Genomic DNA, 22,014 nt, shown 5'->3' with positions numbered 1-22,014 from the left:
CCTTTCCATCCTTTGTAACTGTCTGTCTAAAATAATTTTTCAAAAACTAAGATTATTGTAGCTGTTGTAGCTCATTTTGGCATATTTACTATGATGCTTTTGCTCATATATGGAACAATATGCATTGTCCTAATTTAATAAAATGATTCAATATAGAGCTGCCAATGGAAGGCAAAACTTTTGTCTTAATACTTATGTAAACAAAAATGTAGCATATTATTGCATGCAAATGAAAACAACTCCTTTTTAAAGGGTGGATAAAAAGAGGCTTTTACAACTGTATCATGAGCACACCACATCTTTAGCTACGTGCCGAGTTACCACTTTAGAGATCGTTTTCTATTGTGCATCTTTTTCATCAGACATGGATGGTACTTTGTGTAAATGATTCTACCCGAGTAAGCAAATTTTTAGCGCAGGTTTTTTGTTGGTTGTTACGGTATTGTTCGCCTCGTAAAAAGTTGCATTTCCCGCACTCGGCTCAACGCTTTGATATCAGATGCTGGAATAAGTTTGTTGTTCTGCTGTCTTTTTTAAACAAACATTGCAGTGTGCAGTCACGTCTTTTGCTGAAAAGCTAAACCACTGTCAACACTTTTCTTTTCCTTGAAACTCTTCCTGTTGCCTGAAGACATGGCCCGTGACTCTGAGAATGAGCAGGATAGAAAAGGGATTGCTGGATGAATACCATTATCAGCCGGGAATAATTATTAGGAGCTGGTACAAATCCTGTGTGACAACAATCTGACTTTGTTAAGATAATACTATACCCACTGCTGCGGTATTACCTGAACAATAAACCTACTATGTTTGTGGTAATGTGGAACTACACTGCATCACTCTCAAAGCTGTTTTTTTAATCGATTAAAAAAGCTATTTTTTTAATGTTATTGGATTTATCAGTATCATAATTCCTCATATATTACTGGTGTTTATATAGGGCGGTGTGGCTCAGATGGTGCAGCGGCCGTCCAGGAACTCTAGCAGGCCGCTTGATTGTGACATGTTTTGACATAACACCTGGTGGTCAGGTGCTCGTGTGTGTTGCGTCACACCTGGTGGTCATGTGCTATTGTGCGAGTGCACAACTGGTGGTCAGGTGCTAGTGTGTGTGACGTCACACCTGGTGGTCAGGTGCTAGTGTGTGTGACGTCACACCTGTTGGTCACGTGCTATTGTTTGCGACTGCACAACTGGTGGTCAGGTGCTCGTGTGTGTTGCGTCACACCTGGTGGTCACGTGCTAGCGTGTGTGACGTCACACCTGGTGGTCACTTGCTATTGTGTGTGATGTAACAACTGGTGGTCAGGCGCTAGTGTGTGTGATGTAACAACTGGTGGTCAGCTGCTTGAGTGTGTGTGATGGCACACCTGGTGGTCAGACTTCACACTTGACACCTCATTGGCTGGTTCTGAGACAGGCTCGATAGCTTCAGCCATACCGTATTTTCAGGACTATAAGGCGCACTTAAAATACTTTAATTTTCTCAAAAAGCGACTGCGCCTTATAACCCGGTGCGCCTAATGTACGGAATAATTCTGGTTGTGCTTACCGACCTCGAAGCTATTTTATTTGAAACATGGTGTAACGATAACTGTGACCAGTAGATGACAGTCACACATAAGAGAAACATGAACAATAACAACCTCTGATAGCTCAGTTACAGCTCATTTTATTGTATTCTGTGTTTTATGTTGCACGATTGCGCCAAGTAAAATTCCTAGTTTGTGAACCCGTTCTCAAACAATGGCAATTAAAAACTCTTCTGATTCCGATTATTCTGATACTGTAGACTGCAAGATGACATGAATAAACAACACCAAAACTTTAAATGTCCCATTGAGAATATAGACATTACACACGGCGCTCAAAAATCTGTCAAAATGTTTTAGTACGACTTAGGTAAGCTAAGAAGCCGCGCCGCTTGATGGATTGTCGGAGCATTATGGCTACCGTAGTCAGACGTACTGTGCTTCAACATACGAGTATTATTATGGTGTGGGTATAGGGACTGCAAAATGGCACCTATTAGCAGACATATTACCTGGCGTGTTTCGCAAAATTAATCAAAATCAACTTTTCTTACCTTCTGGTACCTGCTGATGTGTATTTTGGATCTGCATAAGTCCTGAAAATGTGCGCCCGTCTGCCATTGTAGTCCGTGCCGACACAGTTGTTGATAAGCTTCTTCTTTTTCTCTATCTTCTTGTTATGGGACATTCAGCCTCCGCTGTTGCCATTTCTAATATAAAGTAGCGTGAAGTTCTAACTTATATTGTGATATCGTGATAAAAACACTAATTAACCTCCATAATTGCAAGGTCAAGCTTGTCACTTCAATCATTGATTGGTTCCCTCATAGTTATTAGTAGTGTGTATGTGTTTTTTGGTACATGTGTCATGTGATGTTGCCTCTTTCTGTTTGATAGCAAGTTCATTTTTGTGTTAAGTGCTGGTTGTTGCTTTAATTAGTAAAATATTTCCCGCATTGAACTTGCTGTGCGTCTGACGCTGACATGTTTACATAAAACCCACATCAAAAGTAGCGTCTCACGTTACACCAAAACACCGATCATCATACATGGTACTTTGTGTCAATGATTCCACCGCAGTGAGCTGCTTTTTAGCGGCAGTTTGCTTGTTGTTACGGTCTTGTTTGCCTGGTAAAGAGTTTCATTAACCTGCACTCCACCGCAGGTTTCGGTTTGAGATGCAGGAGTAAGTTTGTCGTGCTGCTTTCTTTTTTTGAATAAACTTTGCCGTGTGCAGTAATTTGTTTCACGCCTGTAGCAGCAAAACCAAAATACTGACAACTAGAGATGTCCGATAATATCGGACTGCCAAAATTATCGGCCGATAAATGCTTTAAAATGTAATATTGGAAGTTATCGGTATCGGTTTCAAAATTATCAGTATCAGTTTCAAAAAGTAAAATGTATGACTTTTTAAAGCGCCGCTGTGTACACGGACGTAGGGAGAAGTACAGAGCGCCAATAAACCTTAAAGGCACTGCCTTTGCGTGGCGGCCCAGTCACATAATATCTACGGCTTTTCACACACACAAGTGAATGCAAGCCATACAGGTCACACTGAGGGTGGCCGTATAAACAACTTTAACACTGTTACAAATATGCGCCACACTGTGAACCCACACCAAACAAGAATGACAAACACATTTCGGGAGAACATCCGCACCGTAACACAACATAAACACAACAGAACAAATACCCAGAACCCCTTGCAGCACTAACTGCAACCCCCCCCCCCCCCCCCACACCTTGTTATATTGTTTAATGCATCCAGCGGGGCATCACAACAAAATTAAGCATAATAATATGTTAATTCCACGACTGTATATATCGGTATCGGTAATTAAGAGATGGACAATATCGGATATCGGCAAAAAGCCATTATCGAACATCTCTAGTTACGGATGTTCCTCGGGGGGAAAAAAGTGTGCCACAGCCAGAGAAGAATTTAGTGTTTGTTATTATTTTAAATAGTCTGCAACGAAAACATGACAACACTATAAACTATAAAGCCAAGATTAGAAGTGCTAGTCATCAGTGATTCTTCTGGTTCGGCAGCCAATACCAGCCACGTGCAGAAAATCTCTCACCTTAAACGTACACGCATGATAATGGCGAAACCTTTTTAGAATATGATGTAGGGATGTCCCGATCCGATATTTGGATCGGATCGGCTGCCGATATTTGCCAAAAATTGCGTAGCGGCAAGGCATTGGAAAATGCCGATCCAGATCCAATTTTAAAAAATAAAAAAAACTCCGGTCCGTGTTTTCCAACGCACCGATTTAAATAATACATTCCACTTTTCTGCTGCTCCGTAATTTCCGTTCCGCATTTTCCAGCACACATTCAAGGCTAAGGCAAAATATCGAGATATATATTGTGTATCGCAATATGGCCTTAAAATATCGCAATATTAAAAAAAGGCCATATAGCCCAGCCCTAGTTCAATGATGCCATTTCTGTTTGTCATGTATAATTTTGTCTATTTTGTGTTTATCCTTGAATAAACAAGTCAGTTTGTTGTTACCAACCATTGTGTATTATTCAAACTCCCCTAATTCAGCTGGCTAGTTGTTATCAAGAGTTCTAAAACCCTTTTCAACATGACTCTGACAACTAAGTAGGCTAAATAACTTTAAACTTTAATACATGCTCGGATAGGCCAGTATCGGTCAGTATCGGTATCGGATCGGAATTGCAAAAACAATATCGGTATCGGATCGGAAGTGCAAAAACCTGGATCGGGACATCCCTAATATGATGTACTAAATTAAAGTTAGTATTATGAATACATGTGTGTGCCGCTGATTTATCAGGGGAAATATTTATCATGTGACTATTCTTTTCCCCTGTAGATCAACCCTACCGTATCCTGGGAGTTCAGATCAATATGAGGCAAGTAATGTACATATTTCCACAATATTAAGCCTTTTTTTATGTGTTGAGTTTTTTTTTCATTAAACATGTTTGTACGGCTTTTTTTGTTTCAGGTGTTCGTTAAAGATCTGATTTGGAATCTTTTTGGGGAAGGAAATGACGTGTTTAGAGAAGGCGACTGGACAAAATCTATTGAAATGTACACTGAAGCCTTGAATGTAGCCGACTACGCCGACTCGGAGGATATCTATGTGGTGAAGGGGTTACGGGAAAAGCTTTATGCAAATAGAGCTGCCTCATACTTAAGCATTGTTCCGGTAAGTTTGTCTTGGTATGATACACCATGAGGTGGCAAATACTACTCAATGGCTCTTGTTCACTGGCCGTGAATGTTCATACTTGCCAATCAGGAAAGGCAATGAAATGGAGACTTCAAAATCTGCCTCAGCTAAATGGAATGCATTGTTATTAATTCCACTTGTTCCATTCGTGCGTTGAAGGCTAAAGGAATGTTGAGTGATTTTATTATGAATTAATTGCTTGAATTTAATTTCTAATTAATGCAAGTGTTTAAAAATGAACTCAGCTGGTCGAGTAGGTCTTAAAACTTTTATTGTGTTGTCTTGGCTATGTCTGGTTAAAAAAAAAACATTCTTATAGTAACTATTCAAAAATAATTCCCTAAATAGTGGTCGGTCTCTCCAAAAAAAATTCCACCTCATTATGAATATCTTAATATATATGAATGATACTTGAATCAAATATTTGTGGGGAAATACTTAAAGAATAGATCATAAAAATGCACCTGGGACTCTTTGCCTTGATTGAATAAACCCATAAAGCACTGTTACGTTGTTGAGGGGAACTGCACTTTTTTGGGAATTTTGTTTTTCGTTCACAATCATTATGAAAGACATGGCGGTGAATGGATTCGTTTTCATGTATTCTAAATATGAAATAAACGTAAATAAAAGTGCTTACAGCAGAGCCAATGGGAGCTCCACTATTCCGCCCATACAATCCAATAAATACCCATTTAAAAAGCGCCAACAATACTTAATTTACATTTTATGACTTGAATATTAACCAATTATTGTTAATATTGTTATTTTAAGCGCCAACGCAGACAAACTATAGCGGTGACATAATCACTTCTGTGTCTCCCTATGTTTACATCATCGGGTGGTCTGCTGTTTCCTCGCTTCCCTGCTCCCCTGTAAGTTTATTCTAGATCATAAATCAGGCATCTCACCTGGAAAGTAGATAGCTGAGCAGGGTTTCCCCTTGATTATCCCACTTCTCTGTGAGCGCTTTGAGTATATAATAATAGAAAAGTGCGATATAAAATCTAATCTATTGTTATTATTATTATTGATTGCCACTATATACGTGGCGGCGGGGGGCGCGGTCAATGACATCATATATGACATGAAAATTTTGATTTGCATATTTTCTTGAAAAAGGTTAAACAAATGTTTTATGTATATTTAAAAACAAATATTGGTGTAAGTAGTTAATAATGCCATTAATGATATTAATATTAAATTGTATTCTTACATCGAAAGAATCACAATCAGCTTTAACACAAACCATTTTACTTGTTAGACTGTGCTCTTTGTTTAATGCAGTTTTAATTGCTGCTGCTTATTTTAAAAGGTAACTCGGGCTATACTTTATTGTTGCAATTTAGTTTGCCAAATATGTAAACTGTCCTTTGAGTTAGACGTGGAAAAAAATAACTAGGTGTTTTGTTGATATTCTTTACAATAAAGTCACTGTAAAACTAACCACACTAAAGAAAGTACATTATATATACACATGAAGTGCACATACATGTAGGAATCACGTTAAATTAATAAAATAATTTGGAGTAAACCGAAAAAATCAATACAATTATGCAGGATAAAGGTTGAGCTGTAATGCCGCTAGCTTGATGCTAACTTACAATAGACTGGCTCATAGACAAGCTAACTCAAATTAGCATGTCCAATCGCAGTACACAGATAGAGAATCATTCACTCTAGCATTCATATCTATGGACAATTTACAGTCTCCAATGAAGATAACATGCATATTTTTGGAATATGAGAAGAAACTAGAGTGTCCGGAGAAAACAACACAAAACAAAACGGAGGTTTTTGTCGGTAGTAATGTCAAAAGACTTAAAGTAGTGTACACTTGATTGAACAAGAAATGCATTAATTAACTTAAAATACCTTTCTCCTCAACTTTCTCTCCTTACTTTTGCCGGGTGTTAACTCGGTTAGGTGCGCAACCAGCTGCTGACTCGTGATGCGTGTTTTTTTTTCAAAATAAAGCAACGAGGAACATTTTTATAATATTTGAGTTGTTTTTCAAGCTTATTATAGCCAACAGTACGCAAATAATAGACTATATACATTATATCCATTCATACAGTACATCCCTTAAATTTGTTTTCATTTTAAAAAAAGTTCATGACAAACAAATAAAGAAAATCTTATTTTGAAGGTGTGGTGGCAGTATTCTTGCCGTGGCGTTGCGCCATGATCGTTTACATTTAAAGAAAACCCTGGCTGAGAATATAATCTGACAAGTTGAGACACTTTGTTGGGGCGGTATGGCTCGGTTGGTAGAGTGGCTGTGCCAGCAACTTGAGGGTTCCAGGTTCGATCCCCACTTCCGCCATCCTAGTCACTGCCGTTGTGTCCTTGGGTAAGACACTTTACCCACCTGCTCCCAGTGCCACCCACACTGGTTTAAATGAAACTTAGATATTGGGTTTCACAGTGTAAAGCGCTTTGAGTCACTTGAGAAAAAGCGCTATATAAATGTAATTCACTTCACTTTGACCACGATTTAGGACCTGGAACTGGCGAGAACGACATAAAGCGCTTGTTTCAACAAACCTTGTACGTTAAAAAATTATGTTTTATTATGTTTGTTAGCTCTCATAAAGTCCACAGTGAGTAATATTCAGTAAAGAAGAAAAAAGAAGCAAACGTTGTGATGCATTTTTGGAATTAAGGCGCCACGTATGCTTAAAATGACTAAAATACGTAAATATTAAATGTTGTTATAAATGTGCCCGTTACTACATAACATATATACTTACATCATGTATATAAAACCCTAATGGGGGTGTTTGGATGTCTTTAGGGGCTCTATCGGCAGAATTGAACGACTCCCATAGCCTCTATTGTAAGCAGACTTTTGATCAAATGTATTTAATGTCCTGCATAATAATTGTCCTCAGACCTCCTCAAACCTCCTCAATTCTACCAGCACATCTTCCTATGAAGAAGCAGGGCCTGGGGAATCTGTGGTGGGCTCTCCTATTTCTGGGGCTGAGGTTGCCGAGGTAGTTAAAAAGCTCCTCGGTGGCAAGGCCCTGGGGGTGGATGAGATCCGCCCGGAGTTCCTTAAGGCTCTGGATGTTGTGGGGCTGTCTTGGTTGACAAGACTCAGCAACATCGCGTGGACATCGGGGGCGGTACCTCTGGATTGGCAGACCGGGGTGGTGGTTACTCTCTTTAAGAAGGGGAACCGGAGGGTGTGTTCCAACTATCGTGGGATCACACTCCTCAGCCTTCCCGGTAAGGTCTATTCAGGTGTACTGGAGAGGATTATACGCCGGATAGTCGAACCTCGGATTCAGGAGGAACAGTGTGGTTTTCGTCCTGGTCATGGAACTGTGGACCAGCTCTATACTCTCGGCAGGGTCCTTGAGGGTACATGGGAGTTTGCACAACCAGTCTACGTGTGCTTTGTGGACTTGGAGAAGGCATTCGACCGTGTACCCCGGGAAGTCCTGTGGGGAGTACTCAGAGAGTATGGGGTAACGGACTGTCTTATTGTGGCGGTTCGCTCCCTTTATAATCAGTGTCAGAGCTTGGTCCGCATTGCCGGCAGTAAGTCGGACCCGTTTCCAGTGAGGGTTGGACTCCGCCAGGGCTGCCCTTTGTCACCGATTCTGTTCATAACCTTTATGGACAGAATTTCTAGGCGCTGTCAGGGCGTTGAGGGTATCTGGTTTGGTGGCTGCAGGATTAGGTCTCTGCTTTTTGCAGATGATGTGGTCCTGATGGCTTCATCTGGCCAAGATCTTCAGCTCTCACTGGATCGGTTCGCAGCCGAGTGTGAAGCGACTGGGATGGGAATCAGCACCTCGAAGTCCGAGTCCATGGTTCTCGCCCGGAAAAGGGTGGAGTGCCATCTCCGGGTTGGGGAGGAGATCTTGCCCCAAGTGGAGGAGTTCAAGTACCTCGGAGTCTTGTTCACGAGTGAGGGAAGAGTGGATCGTGAGATCGACAGGCGGATCGGTGCGGCGTCTTCAGTAATGCGGACGCTGTATCGATCCATTGTGGTGAAGAAGGAGCTGAGCCGGAAGGCAAAGCTCTCGATTTACCGGTCGATCTTCATTCTCATCCTCACCTATGGTCATGAGCTTTGGGTCATGACCGAAAGGACAAGATCACGGGTACAAGCGGCCGAAATGAGTTTCCTCCGCCGGGTGGCGGGGCTCTCCCTTAGAGATAGGGTGGGAAGCTCTGTCATCCGGGGGGAGCTCAAAGTAAAGCCGCTGCTCCTCCACATCGAGAGGAGCCAGATGAGGTGGTTCGGGCATCTGGTCAGGATGCCACCTGAACGCCTCCCTAGGGAGGTGTTTAGGGCATGTCCGACCGGTAGGAGGCCACTGGGAAGACCAAGGACACGTTGGGAAGACTATCTCTCCCGGCTGGCCTGGGAACGCCTCGGGATCCCCCGGGAGGAGTTGGACGAAGTGGCTGGGGAGAGGGAAGTCTAGGCTTCCCTGCTTAGGCTGCTGCCCCCGCGACCCGACCTCGGATAAGCGGAAGAAGATGGATGGATGGATGGATAATAGTTGTGATTGATAGGCAAAATTCCCAAAAAGTGCAGTACCCTTTTAAGGGAACAATGCAAAATGTAAAATTGCATAGTTTTCTGTGTTCGTTTACGGTGTAGACACGTGACTATGGGTAATTATACTTTCTGTCCGTCACTTAATGTGTTCTCTTTATCGTACAGATTCTTTATTGAAAAAGCTGTTACGCCCTGATAACGTAAGCATAAGCATTATATTGCGCGGCATGGCAGTCCATGGGCTGTGTGAGGCCTTTTTTTTAGGCCAGAGTTGTAAATTTACTGCAAAGAACGTGTCACTGGACATGGTCTTGTCCAGAAAGCGGCAGATGTATTCATTACTTTTTTAACACGGCAACGTTAGAAGTCACAGGCAACCTACTTAAGTAAAGAGCGACCTGTTTTTCTTTCTGCAATGGCTCTTATTGCATTGATCTAGAAGGCGATAAATGCACACTCTTATCTACAACAGATAGGAGTCACTGTCTAACACTGGGGCGTTTGTTTTTCCTTTCCCAGGGACTATATGACCAAGCGTTAGAAGACTGTGAAAAGGCCCTTCAGTTGAATGATGGCAACTACAAAGCTCTGTACAGAAAAGCAAAGTCGCTAAAGGAAATGGGGAGACATCAAGAGGCCTACGACGCTGTGGCCAAATGTTCTCTAGCTGTGCCTCAGGTAAGATAAAACCTTCCAGGTGATGGAAAGAGTAAAATGAAAGAGCGCCGACGAGTCAGGCGTGAAGAAAACAGCTAAGCTTTTGACAAAACTGTTTGCTTGAAATGAAAGTGATGGTATTGGCAAAGGTCTTTTCGCTGATGACGTCCTTTTTACACTGCAAAAAGTCAGTGTTCAAAAACAACAACAAAAAATACAAAAATGAGGGGTATTTTATTTGAACTAAACAAAATTATCTGCCAATAGAACAAGAAAATTTGGCTTGTCAAAACTTTCCAAAACAAGTAAAGTTAGCTAACTTCAATGAACCCAAAAATACCTTAAAATAAGTATATTCTCACTAATAACAAGTGCACTTTTCTTGGTAGAAAAAAAAACAGACCGTTTTGTTCAATATGTTAAACAATATTCTTAAATTAAGTAAATGCTAGTGCCATTATCTTGACATAATGATATGCGCTCAGCATTACATTTCTTGAATCCAGCAAACTTATACTAAAAACTAATTTATTGTTCTTAATGGAAAGGCAACCGCTTGTTACTCTCGGGGTCTACTAGCCGCTCAGGCAAATTATATGGTCTAAAAATGCATTTTTCCATCGATAACATGACATCAGCATATATACAGCCCGGCCCCCAGCCAAAAAAAATTTCATTGTAATTTTGAAGAATTCATCTGAATGTGCATGAACTATTTCTCTTCAAAATAGTTTGAAATGTCACATGTTAAATGTTTAAATATTAACTGTCCGTTTACAGTACTGTGCCAACTGTACTACTATAAGAGTACGTATTTTCTCTTGTTTCATTGAAAATAAAACAGCAAAGTCTATTTGGCCGTCATCCGTTTAATTATGAGACAAAATTGTGTCAAAGTCATGTTTTTTTTTTTCAGGCTTGAAGTAAGAAATTTTTACTTTAAAAAAGTAGTTTTGTACTTGTGAGTGTTGATGACAGCTTTGCAACAGTTGATATTCTAGTTTTAAGCATGTTTTACTCAATATAGGTCATAAAATCTCAGCTACAAGCTGTAATATCTTACTGAGATCATTTAGGACCAAAACCCTTAAAACAAAGTAAAACACCGTAACATAAAATCTGCTTAGTGAGAAGAATTATTTCATCAGACAGAAAATAAGCAAATATCACCCTTATTTGAGATATTTAATCTTACTTAGACATCAGTTTTTGCAGTGTACTCCATCATTATGCACAATATATAAACACAGTGTCAGCTACAGTGTCATTATTAGAGGTGGGAATCATTGGGCACCTCAATTTGAACAGCTTTAATATTATATTTTATAGTCTTAATATATTGTCTATTCCTTATTCTGAACGTATTACATTTAATTTTTAATAGTGTTACTATTATGTCTCCAAGGATCCTCCTTTGGTTAGTACTGTATGCTGTATTGCGTCATTTCCAGTTTTTGGATGTTAATGCGCCCAGCATATATGTGTGTATATATATATATATATATATGTGTATATATATATATATTGAAGAATAGCTACAGTACGTCAGAGCTGTTATAGCCTGCTAAGTGAAAAAATATATAAAAGTCCCTTCTTGGCAAGCGGTCATTCTTTATTTAATTTTTGTACCTTCAAAATCAACAGAATGTCAAACACTTTGGCAACATAAACTTGCGGCTTAAAGATGTGTGTCGTCTATCTGCTCATCCATATCTATTGCTGAAAGTGTTGCCAGTCGGCTGCCGCACTGTATGGACATTATTTCTCTTGACTTATCTCAGCTGGTTACTCTGCTGTAACATTGTTCCTATTAGCCTTCTGTTGAAATGTACAAGGCCTTTAGTCTTTTCTTGTTTCACTATTTCACATTCTAGCTAGTTTAGACTCCCTCCTCCGCGTGTCCGTGCTAACCATTAAGAGAATGTTGGCTAATAGTTCTCCCATGGTTAGTTATAACCAAACATAGACTACTAATACCACATTTTAGAACCGTCTCTATTACTTTATTCAACATATGTAAATAATTGATATTTGTACATATGTCCATTATTAAAATTATGATGCGTCGTAGAATCAATAATTTTTCCTACCCAGGGTCATTTAATGTAAAGACCGCAGATAAAAACAAGGCAAAATTAAATGAAACTAGAAACAGCGCAAAACCTCCATTAAGTTTGAAAGATTTATGTTTTAAAACAATACAACATTTGCATCCATTTCAGTGTTTATCACAGGACTGAAATCTACCGTATTTTCCGCACCATAAGGCGCCCTGGGTTATAAGCCGCGCCTTCAATGAACGGCATATTTCAAAACTTTGTCCACCTATAAGCCGCCCCGTGTTGTAAGCCGCATCTAACTGCGCTAAAGGAATGTCAAAAAAACAGTCAAATAGGTCAGTCAAACTTTAATAATATATTAAAACCAGCGTGATGTGGGCGCGCATGGAATCGTACATCAACATGGACGGAGCTGCGTGAAAAAAGCCACCCGGCCTCTTCGCGTAAACTTAAACTTACCTTAACCACTCGCTCATCTTTTCTTCATCCATCCCTTCGAGTTAGCTTTTATGATGACGCCGGCTGGAAAGGTCTCTTTTGGCAAGGTCTTCCTTTTGAATATCACCATGGATGGAAGTTTCTGGCCATTAGCATGGCAAGCTAGAACCACAGTGAAGGATGACTTCTCATTCCCTGTGGTGCGAATATTCACCGTACGTGCTCCCGTTGTATCCACAGTGCGGTTCACAGGAATATCAAAAGTCAGTGGAACCTCGTCCATGTTGATAATGTTTTCTGGCCGGATCTTTTTTTCAGCTATCTTGTTTTTACAATATGCACGGAAAGTAGCCAGCTTTTCTTGAAAGTCTTTAGGCAGTTGCTGTGAAATAGTAATCCGTGTGCGGATGGAGAGATTGCGTCTTTTCATGAACCGGATCCCTGTCGCTTAGTAGGAGCCATTTTGTGGTCTTTACAGATGTAAACACACAAAGGAAATGAAACGTACGGTAATATCTTCTACGCGGGCGGGTGGTTGCTTACAGTAGAAGAAGAAGCGCTTCCTGTTCTATGGGGGCGGGTGCTTACCTTGGCGGTTGCTTGCGTAGAAGAAGAAGCACTTCCTCTTCTACGGGGAAAAAAGATGGCGGCTGTTTACCGAAGTTGCGAGACCGAAACTTTATGAAAATGAATCTTAATATTAATCCATATATAAAGCGCACCGGGTTAAAAGCCGCACTGTCAGCTTTTGAGTAAATTTGTGGTTTTTAGGTGCGGCTAATAGTGCGGAAAATACGGTATGTGTGGCGTTGGGGTTGGTGTCTGCCACAAATAAATGTATAAAACTACATTTATTGAAGTCAAAGTACATACATTTCTAGTCCCGAGTGTTCGTTCATACGGTTCTCTGTGGAAGTTATCTTTTATAATGAATAACAGGAGGAGCAATTAAAATCACCATGACTTGTCAAGCTCTGTTGTAAAATAACATGTATTCTCTCCTTTTGTTGGTTCCCCCCCAGGATCCCAGTGTTATACAGCTGACTCAGGACCTTGCCAAAATATTAGGATTGAAAATCCGTAAAGCTTATGTCAGGAGTAAGGTGCGTGTCAACACCCCATACCGTCTTGCCTCATTGGATATCTTTTTAACCCTTGTTTGGGTCTGTGGGTCCCGTTTTTATTTTTTATTAAAAGAAAAATGATGCAATTTATTTATTTTTCAAACTGAGACTCACTGACTTTGGTTCATTTTCTGTGAAGACCATACATCAGAATACATATTTAATGACCATATACCCCCCCTACACATTTCTATTACATATAAGATGTCCGGGTCCACTGGAAGTGTGGAAATTGATGTTCTGTGTACCACACACACACACACACACACACACACACACACACACACACACACACACACACACACACACACACACACACACACTCACACACAGCAGGCAGAGACAGGAGGAGGACAGAGTGTAGGTACACAGAACATCAGAGGGTCAAATGTGCGAGAAAATGAGAGCAGACAGTGTTGACACACAATGTTGCAATCTTGTGTGGGAACCGCAGGTGCAGAAACACAAAAGAAGAATCCCTGTGGGATGCAGAAACTGGCAGAGAAATTTCCATGCAACGTTCATATTGTTGTTACTCAGCCAGCGTTTGTGGGTCTGATGGACCCGTTGCATTTTGTGGCTTTTAATGCCTCACAATCAAACACCTTTATGTTAAAATACTGAACAGATGTTTATTGGGATATGGTAAGGACCCGTTGCATTTTGTGGCTTTTAATGCCTCACAATCAAACACTTTTATGTTAAAATACTGAACAGATGTTTATTGGGATAAGGTAAACATCTGTTCAGTATTTTAACATAAAAGTGTTTGATTGTGAGTCATTAAAAGCCACAAAATGCAACGACTCCATCAGACCCACAAACGCTGGCTGAGTAACAACAATATGAGCATTACACAAGGGTTAATATCTGTTATCAGAGTTGTTGTTTTTTTGTTATCAGATTTATTTGTGTGGCGTCATAATTCCTCATAACAGCCAGATAATTATCTTTCTATCATGTGCTCCTAATTTATTATTACACTTGAACTCGCATACCCTGCTGAAGTAGATATTTTATTTGATTTTTGCAGCCAGCCTTGAATGTTTTGCGTGGATCGAGTTATCAGGATGCCGCCTGTGACAAGGTATAAGAAACAATGTTCATGTTTTTAAAGAACTAATCATTTCAAGGACTTTTCCCTCTGCATTTCTTTAGGCATCGCAAAACTCCTCAGTGGAAGATATAGATATTGGTAAGTGTCAAACCACCAGAATATGTAAATATTTATTGTTGAGACTGCCACAAGATAACTCTGTTTAACAATGATAAAATGTGTGTTCCAGAAGTGCCTCCATTGGTCCCAGAAAGCAGTGTTGTTGTTCCTGGTCCGATTCAACCTCCGGTTGTCGTGCAGCCGCCGCTTAATGACACAGCAGTGGATGAGCTTCCACTCACCAACACTATCATCCCCCGTGAGCCCCCGGGCTTTGAATCACTCTCCAAGTCTGTGCCCTCATCCGCCCCCCGCCAGGTCTCCATGTTTATGAATGGCTGCCGGACTAGTAAGCCCCACTCGTTGCTCAATTCCACTGCAGACTTTGAGACGGATATTATCGGCGACGACCTGGATGACCTGCTGGACCAAGCCGGTCATAACAAATCCATGGTTAGTGAGTGGAAGCAACACTCTGCCACCTTAAACGTCCAACAACCTGTTTTCTCTCTGTTTAGGTCATGCGAACAGTGAAGGCACCCCTTTCTTTGCAAAACAGTATCGCCTCAGTCAGCTCCATGACAAACCCGTTGCTCATGCTTCCTCCCATCAACCCCTATCTGCACTCCAGCTCCGAGCAGTGCACCGTGAATCTGCCCCCCCTCTATCACCAATCAGGGTCTACTTCCTATTTCAGGATGAACCCTTTCGACACTCTATCCCAACCCTTGGACGCCCTGGATAACCTTTCCTTGTCAGACTTTAGAAACGGTATGATTGTTTTCTGTATCGTCATGCATGTGTAGCAATAAGATGACACTCACTTGTGTATTCCTTCTAATTTCCAGATTATTCTGCAAGTTCATTCATGCCACAGGTGACCGTAACACGTGCGACTGTGTGAGTTGACACATTTCTTTATTGAATGTTTTTTTTTTTCCTGACGCAGATTAGCAACACTGAAAGTCCAATGGGAATGGCTGTGGGAATGCCAGAAGTGAAGGGTCCACCCGCCACCCCGGACTTGGCAAAGAACCCCTTAACTGAAAAGCACGAATTTAAACAGGCGTGTTCAGTGTGCTACGTCAAAACAGGTGGGACGTGTGTGTGACTCGCATGAGGTGATAGTAGACAACACCTTTTTTAATCTGAATTGCGCTCTTTGTTGCCAACAGGTCCTGGCGTGTTGGACTACACGCTCCATAGCGAAGAGCACAAGTGCAAAAAGGACACTTTGCTGGGCCGAATGAATCGTTCACCCGATAAAACATGGAAGCTCATACGACCCAGACCAACAAAAACACAATATGCCGGGCCTTATTACATTTGCAAAGGTACAAGTTCTATTGGCACTTCTTTGTTAGTGGCACATACTGAACGGATGCTTAGAGAACTTGTTTGAGCCAAAGTTTATACACACTCATATTGAATTTCTGATTCCAGGATGGATGATAATTAGGGGTGTAACGGTACACAAAAATTTCGGTTCGGTACGTACCTCGGTTTAGAGGTCACGGTTCGGTTCATTTTCGGTACAGTAAGAAAACAACAAAATATACATTTTTGGGTTATTTATTTACCAAATTTGCAAAATCTTCCACCAAAAATATTTTTCTTAGTGGAATATTTGATGTGAAGTCATGGGAACCTTGGATAGGTCAAAAATTCATAATAACATTGATTTTGATTCAATATTATGTTTTGAGCAATGACAGTTTGAAAGAAAAAAAACAGCTTTGTTTTATTAGTCAACATTGCAACTTTTTCTAAATTACATTTAACCTTTAAGCTTTTTTATTTCACTTTTGTTATGTTTTTGTTTATTTTAATAGTATTTTTAGAATGTCCCGTGGGCCTTTAAAACATTAGCTGTGGGCCGCAAATGGCCTCCGGGGCACACTTTTGACACCCCTGCTGTAGATAATAAAACATTTAATCTGATAAATCTATGGATAAAAAGCAGAGCCTGGCGACGCATGCACGTTTATCATAACTCTCTCTCTCTCTCTCTCTCTCTCTGCCCCTCCCTCACCAATGCTGCTGCGCGCACAATTAGTTTTGTTTTTAACCCCTTCTTAACCCTGAACGTACATTGAAAATACACGCAACCCTAACTCAAAATGCCGGACATTTGAGGCATTTAAGAAACTCCGCCCTGACAGCTCTGCAAAAGAGGACATGTCCGGTGAAAAGAGGACGTATGGTCTATCGTAGCCCGTTAGCTGCTAGCATGCCGTGTGTTTGCCTCGGTGTGCATTGTTTACACAACGTGCGTTACGCTACTTAATATGTCCGTGTGGAAACTCGTTCGGTACACCTCCGAACCGAACTGGAACCCCCGTACCGAAACGGTTCAATACAAATACACGTACCATTACACCCCTAATGATAATACAACATACCGTATTTTTCGGATTATAAATCGCAGTTTTTTTCATAGTTTGGCTGGTGGTGCGATTTACACTCTGGAGCGACTTATGTGTGAAATTATTAACACATTACCCGTAAAATATCAAATAATATTATTTATCTCATTCACGTAAGAGACTAGACGTATATCAGCAATCGTCACACACACACACACACGTCAACCAATAAAAATTTAGCGGGGGTGGGTCATGGCAGAAGTGTATTGTGAAAAAAAAGAAGCTACCTGCTACTACTTCTGTACCTATGAAAATTGATCATTTCAACATTGGCGGTAATTTATAAAAACTGAGAAGGGCTGAACAAAAATAGCACCGAAAAGGAAATCATATACTGCAGGAAACGTATAGCATGTTCTATATGTCATAGTTATTTGAATGACTCTTACCATAATATGTTACGTTAACATACCAGGCACGTTCTCAGTTGGTTATTTATGCCTCATATAACGTACACTTATTCAGCCTGTTGTTCACTATTCTTTATTTATTTTAAATTGCCTTTCAAATGTCTATTCTTGGTGTTGGATTTTGTCAAATAAATTTCCCCCAAAAATGCGACTTATACTCCAGTGCGACTTATATATGTTTTTTTCCTTCATTATTATGCATTTTCGGCCGGTGCGATTTATACTAAGGAGCGATTTATAATCCGAAAAATACGGTACATCTCAAATTTTAATTTACAATTGTACCCTCGTTTCGTTAGTAATCCGTCAGACAAAGATCAAAATGTACAAAAAAGCGAAGCAATTTTTTTCCATAAGAAACAATGTCAATCCAAATAATCTTATCCAGACAGCCAGAATTATGAACACAAAACACTTTCCACAGAGAATAATTATAGTTTTATATGCAAAACACTAAGCGAAATGTGTATAAATGATTAATTAAATTTGTAATCATTTAACATCACTTTTACCTTTTTATTGAAGACTCTTGTTGGCGATGAGCTGAGGGAAGAGTCATGTGGATGACATTTTTGTACCTTGTTAGGGCTGGGCGATTCCGTGATTGATGGTCGTGATAGATTTCAGGTCAATCACGGTGATCAGCTGTGACCATATTAACTTGATCAAACATGGCGGGATTGATTGATTGATTGAAACTTTTATTAGTAAACTGCACAGTACATATTCCGTACAATTGACCACTAAATGGTAACACCCCAATAAGTTTTTCAACTTGTTTAAGTCGGGGTCCACGTTAATCAATTCATGGTACAAATATATACTATCAGCATAATACAGTCATCACACAAGTTAATCATCAGAGTATATACATTGAATTATTTACATTATTTACAATCCGGGGGTGGGATGTGGAGTGGGGTGGGGTGGTTAGGTTTGGTTGATATCAGCACTTCAGTCATCAACAATTATATCATCTGAGAAATGGACATTGAAACAGTGTAGGTCTGACTTGGTAGGATATGTACAGCGAGCAGTGAGCATAGTGAGCTCAGAAATCATAAGAACGTGCGAAATGTGCGTGACCGCAACCAATCAGATTCCATCCAGCTCTACTTCCAGTTTTAATTTGCCACAGATGTACTTGAAGGTTAAATGCACAGCTGAGAGCAGAGAAATACATTCTAGCCAGGACTCTGAGTTATCCTCCAAAGATGAAGTTACTGTTGTGAAAAAAGCTAACTCAGCATGGGTTGGTTGTCGGTGGCAGCCACATTGTGTTGTACATCGGCTTGATTTTCTCCACATCAGTATCTTTAATCATTTGAAGACGTACCACCCAAGTGATTATATGGAAAGTGTGAAAATGCGAGTGTAGTCTGCACAGCTTGCAACTGTTGCCAGCACACCAAAGATTAGCATTTCAGTTCATTAGCTTAAAGCAAATTGGAAACTATATGTATTGTTATTAGATATGATGCTCATTTGCAAACCAATGATGTCATCAGTGTATCATTTTCATGATTTGAAAATGGTAATGTTTACATTTTGAAATATTTACTCATTCATTATCTCTGACGGGGCAATTTGTTTTTAGGGGGGACTTCAGACTCAGAACTGTAAAGTAGTTCCCTGTGTTATTTTACATTTGTTTTACTTTTGAGCAAAAATTTAATCTGAGTTTACATCTAGTTTCTTTAGTTTTTAGTGCAGATGCTTTAAAACTAGCTGGTTAAAAATATGGTGTGAAAAAATTAATAATCATACTTTTTTTTTTGCCATTGCCCAACCCTGCTTTGCTATGAGTTATTTCTTGAATTTAATGGTGTTTCTAACCGTTTTTATCAAAGTGCTGGCACATGCAACTTTCTGCTCCAATGTTGATTATTACAAAACAAGCACCAACGTTCTACATTCATTCTCTGTTTGAGCACTCTTTTCCACGGAATACATTTTGATATGCGCAATGTTTGAGGCGCCATACAAAAAACATGGCAATATTCTGGCAAATATTTTGTCAAAAACAAAATTACAATAACATTACAGTGTACAAAAACGAGGGTAGCGCTGTATTTTCAATTTTCTCTTTTTTATTGAATTATTACGGGCCTGCTGCAATGCAAAAACGCCCAATCCCATAGTGTCAAGCAGCAGTGAATAGGCGCTTGCAACCCCAAAGTTACATAACTTAGTATGTGACACATGCTAAGTAGAGATGTCCGATAATGGCTTTTTTGCCGATATTCCGATATTGTCCAACTCTTAATTACCAATTCCGATATCAACCGATACCGATATATACAGTCTTGGAATGAACACATTATTATGCCTAATTTTGTTGTGATGCCCCGCATCAGGTTTACAAAAATAAGAGAACAACTTCAACTCAAGTTATGGAAAAAAGTCCCAACATGGCACTGCCATTTTTATTATTGAAGTCACAAAGTGTATTAATTCTTTTAACATGCCTCAAAACAGCAGCTTGGAATTTGCACATACATTACATAGAAACTAGTAATTAATGAAAATGAGTCAAATTAAGTGTTAAAGGTTAGTACTATTAGTGGACCAGCAGCACGCACAATCATGTGTGCTTACGGACTGTATCCCTTGCAGACTGTATTGTTATATATTGATATATAATGTCATACTTGCCAACCCTCCCGAATTTTCCGGGAGACTCCCGAAATTCAGCGCCTCTCCCCAAAACCTCCCGGGACAAATATTCTCCCGAAAATCACCCGATTTTCAGCCGGAGCTGTAAGCCACGCCCCCTCCAGCCCCATGCGGACCTGAGTGAGGACAGCCTTTTTTCATGACGGGAGGACAACAGGGTGACAAGAACTAAATCATCCAGACTAGAGATAAATTGTATTATTATGTTTATTTTACCTAAAAATAAATATATTTATTAATTTAAAAAAAAAAAAACTAAATACATTTTTACTATATTTTGCTAAAAACATCAAAATTAATTGTATTTTTATTTGTATTTTTTTGTGACTCCTTATTACATCCAGCCATAGAATTATACATTAAAATAAACATATTTGAAATAATTGATTTTAAATTATCATAATAATTCATTTAAAATGACCATATTTAATAATTAAAATAATTGCTTGTTTATCAACAACTTTAGCATTTTATTCATTACATTTTGAAACTCTCAGAAGCCAAGTTATGTTATATTCCTTAATATTTATTTATGCAAGTTTGAAGTATCAATTATCTAAACACAGTTTTGTTTGCATATTTTCAGGATGTAGATATCTATATATATATATGTATATGTATATATGTATGAAATACTTGACTTGGTGAATTCTAGCTGTCAATATACTAACCCTCCCCTCTTAACCACGCCCCCAACCACGCCCCGCCCCACCCCCGACCACGCCCCCACCCCCCGAAATCGGAGGTCTCAAGGTTGGAAAGTATGATATAATGTAGGAACCAGAATATTGATAACAGAAAGAAACAACCCTTTTGTGTGAATGAGTGTAAATGGGGGAGGGAGTTTTTTTTGGGTTGGTGCACTAATTGTAAGTGTATCTTGTGTTTTTTATGTTGATTTAATAAAAACAAAAAAAAACAAAAAAAACGATACCGGTAATTTCCGATATTACATTTTAAAGCATTTATTGGACATCTCTAATGCTAAGTGTTAGCATGCTAACGTTTTAGGCTTGCTCTTTAGCTCAATTTGTACAGTTACACCTAAAACTCACGGATTCGGACACTTTAAAAGTACACCAGCTTCCAGCGACCTCCGACCAGATGTCCAGGGCACAGATAGCAGGCCCATCAAAATGTCCACGGGAATTTTCTAGTTTTCTCTTCTATTTTTATTTTATGCTGGGTCAGGATTACCTCTCTATACTATTTTTTTTATGCTGGGTCAGGATTACCTGACTTGTGGTTGTGGAGACGATGTAAAATTCCACCAGCTTTGACGATCCGCCACAATTACGCAGAGCTTCTATTTTTACCAGATGTTTCTGCACTAATTTTGCACAGATGGGGTAGTACAGGACCGGAACTATGAGTGCTCGTAAACTTGTGACCGGAACTATATTTGTAACATAATTTATGTCATTCTTTGCTGTCGTTTTATCTCATGATAAACATGTCTGCGTTACAGAGGTGGCCGTAGGTAAAGACTGCCTCTATCCCGGCCACTGCACCTTTGCATACTGTCAGGAGGAGTTGGATGTTTGGACTCTGGAGCGAAAAGGCTTTATTTCCCGGGAGCATCTCTTTGATCCCTTCGGGTCTAACTTCTCCATGAAATTGTCAGTGCCGAAGATCTTGCAGGAGCACCCAGAGATATTTGTGTTCCTATGCGGAGTGAGTATTGGAGCTTTACCTTGGAGCCTTGCTGGATAGCAGTGTTATCTTCCCATGTTGTGATTCATCATGTAGAATGTGTGTTTCTGTGCGATAGCAGCAGGCAGAGTGCAGCTCATAT

General features: G+C 39.8%; 1 protein-coding gene across 4 annotated transcripts in view; it reads left to right on the top strand.

Annotated features, from left to right (window-relative positions):
- zc3h7a (zinc finger CCCH-type containing 7A) overlaps window positions 1–22,014 on the top strand; it is a 43,306-nt gene that overhangs the window by 9,033 nt on the left and 12,259 nt on the right. For 3 of the 4 annotated variants that reach the window (XM_061982004.2, XM_061982002.2, XM_061982005.2), the window contains exons 3-14: window positions 4,388–4,427; window positions 4,523–4,726; window positions 9,792–9,950; window positions 13,450–13,530; window positions 14,585–14,638; window positions 14,710–14,746; window positions 14,838–15,160; window positions 15,226–15,478; window positions 15,556–15,584; window positions 15,657–15,801; window positions 15,883–16,041; window positions 21,688–21,893. In XM_061982004.2, coding sequence (XP_061837988.1) covers window positions 4,388–4,427; window positions 4,523–4,726; window positions 9,792–9,950; window positions 13,450–13,530; window positions 14,585–14,638; window positions 14,710–14,746; window positions 14,838–15,160; window positions 15,226–15,478; window positions 15,556–15,584; window positions 15,657–15,801; window positions 15,883–16,041; window positions 21,688–21,893 — 1,690 coding nt within the window. The remainder of the gene's footprint in view (window positions 1–4,387; window positions 4,428–4,522; window positions 4,727–9,791; window positions 9,951–13,449; window positions 13,531–14,584; window positions 14,639–14,709; window positions 14,747–14,837; window positions 15,161–15,225; window positions 15,479–15,555; window positions 15,585–15,656; window positions 15,802–15,882; window positions 16,042–21,687; window positions 21,894–22,014) is intronic. The other variant, XM_061982003.2, reaches the window with a different exon arrangement.

The sequence above is a fragment of the Nerophis lumbriciformis genome, linkage group LG24 (assembly GCF_033978685.3).
Source record: "Nerophis lumbriciformis linkage group LG24, RoL_Nlum_v2.1, whole genome shotgun sequence".
NCBI lineage: Eukaryota > Metazoa > Chordata > Actinopteri > Syngnathiformes > Syngnathidae > Nerophis > Nerophis lumbriciformis.
Note: the sequence above shows the minus strand (reverse complement) of the source record. Positions and strands in the feature narration are given on the sequence as shown.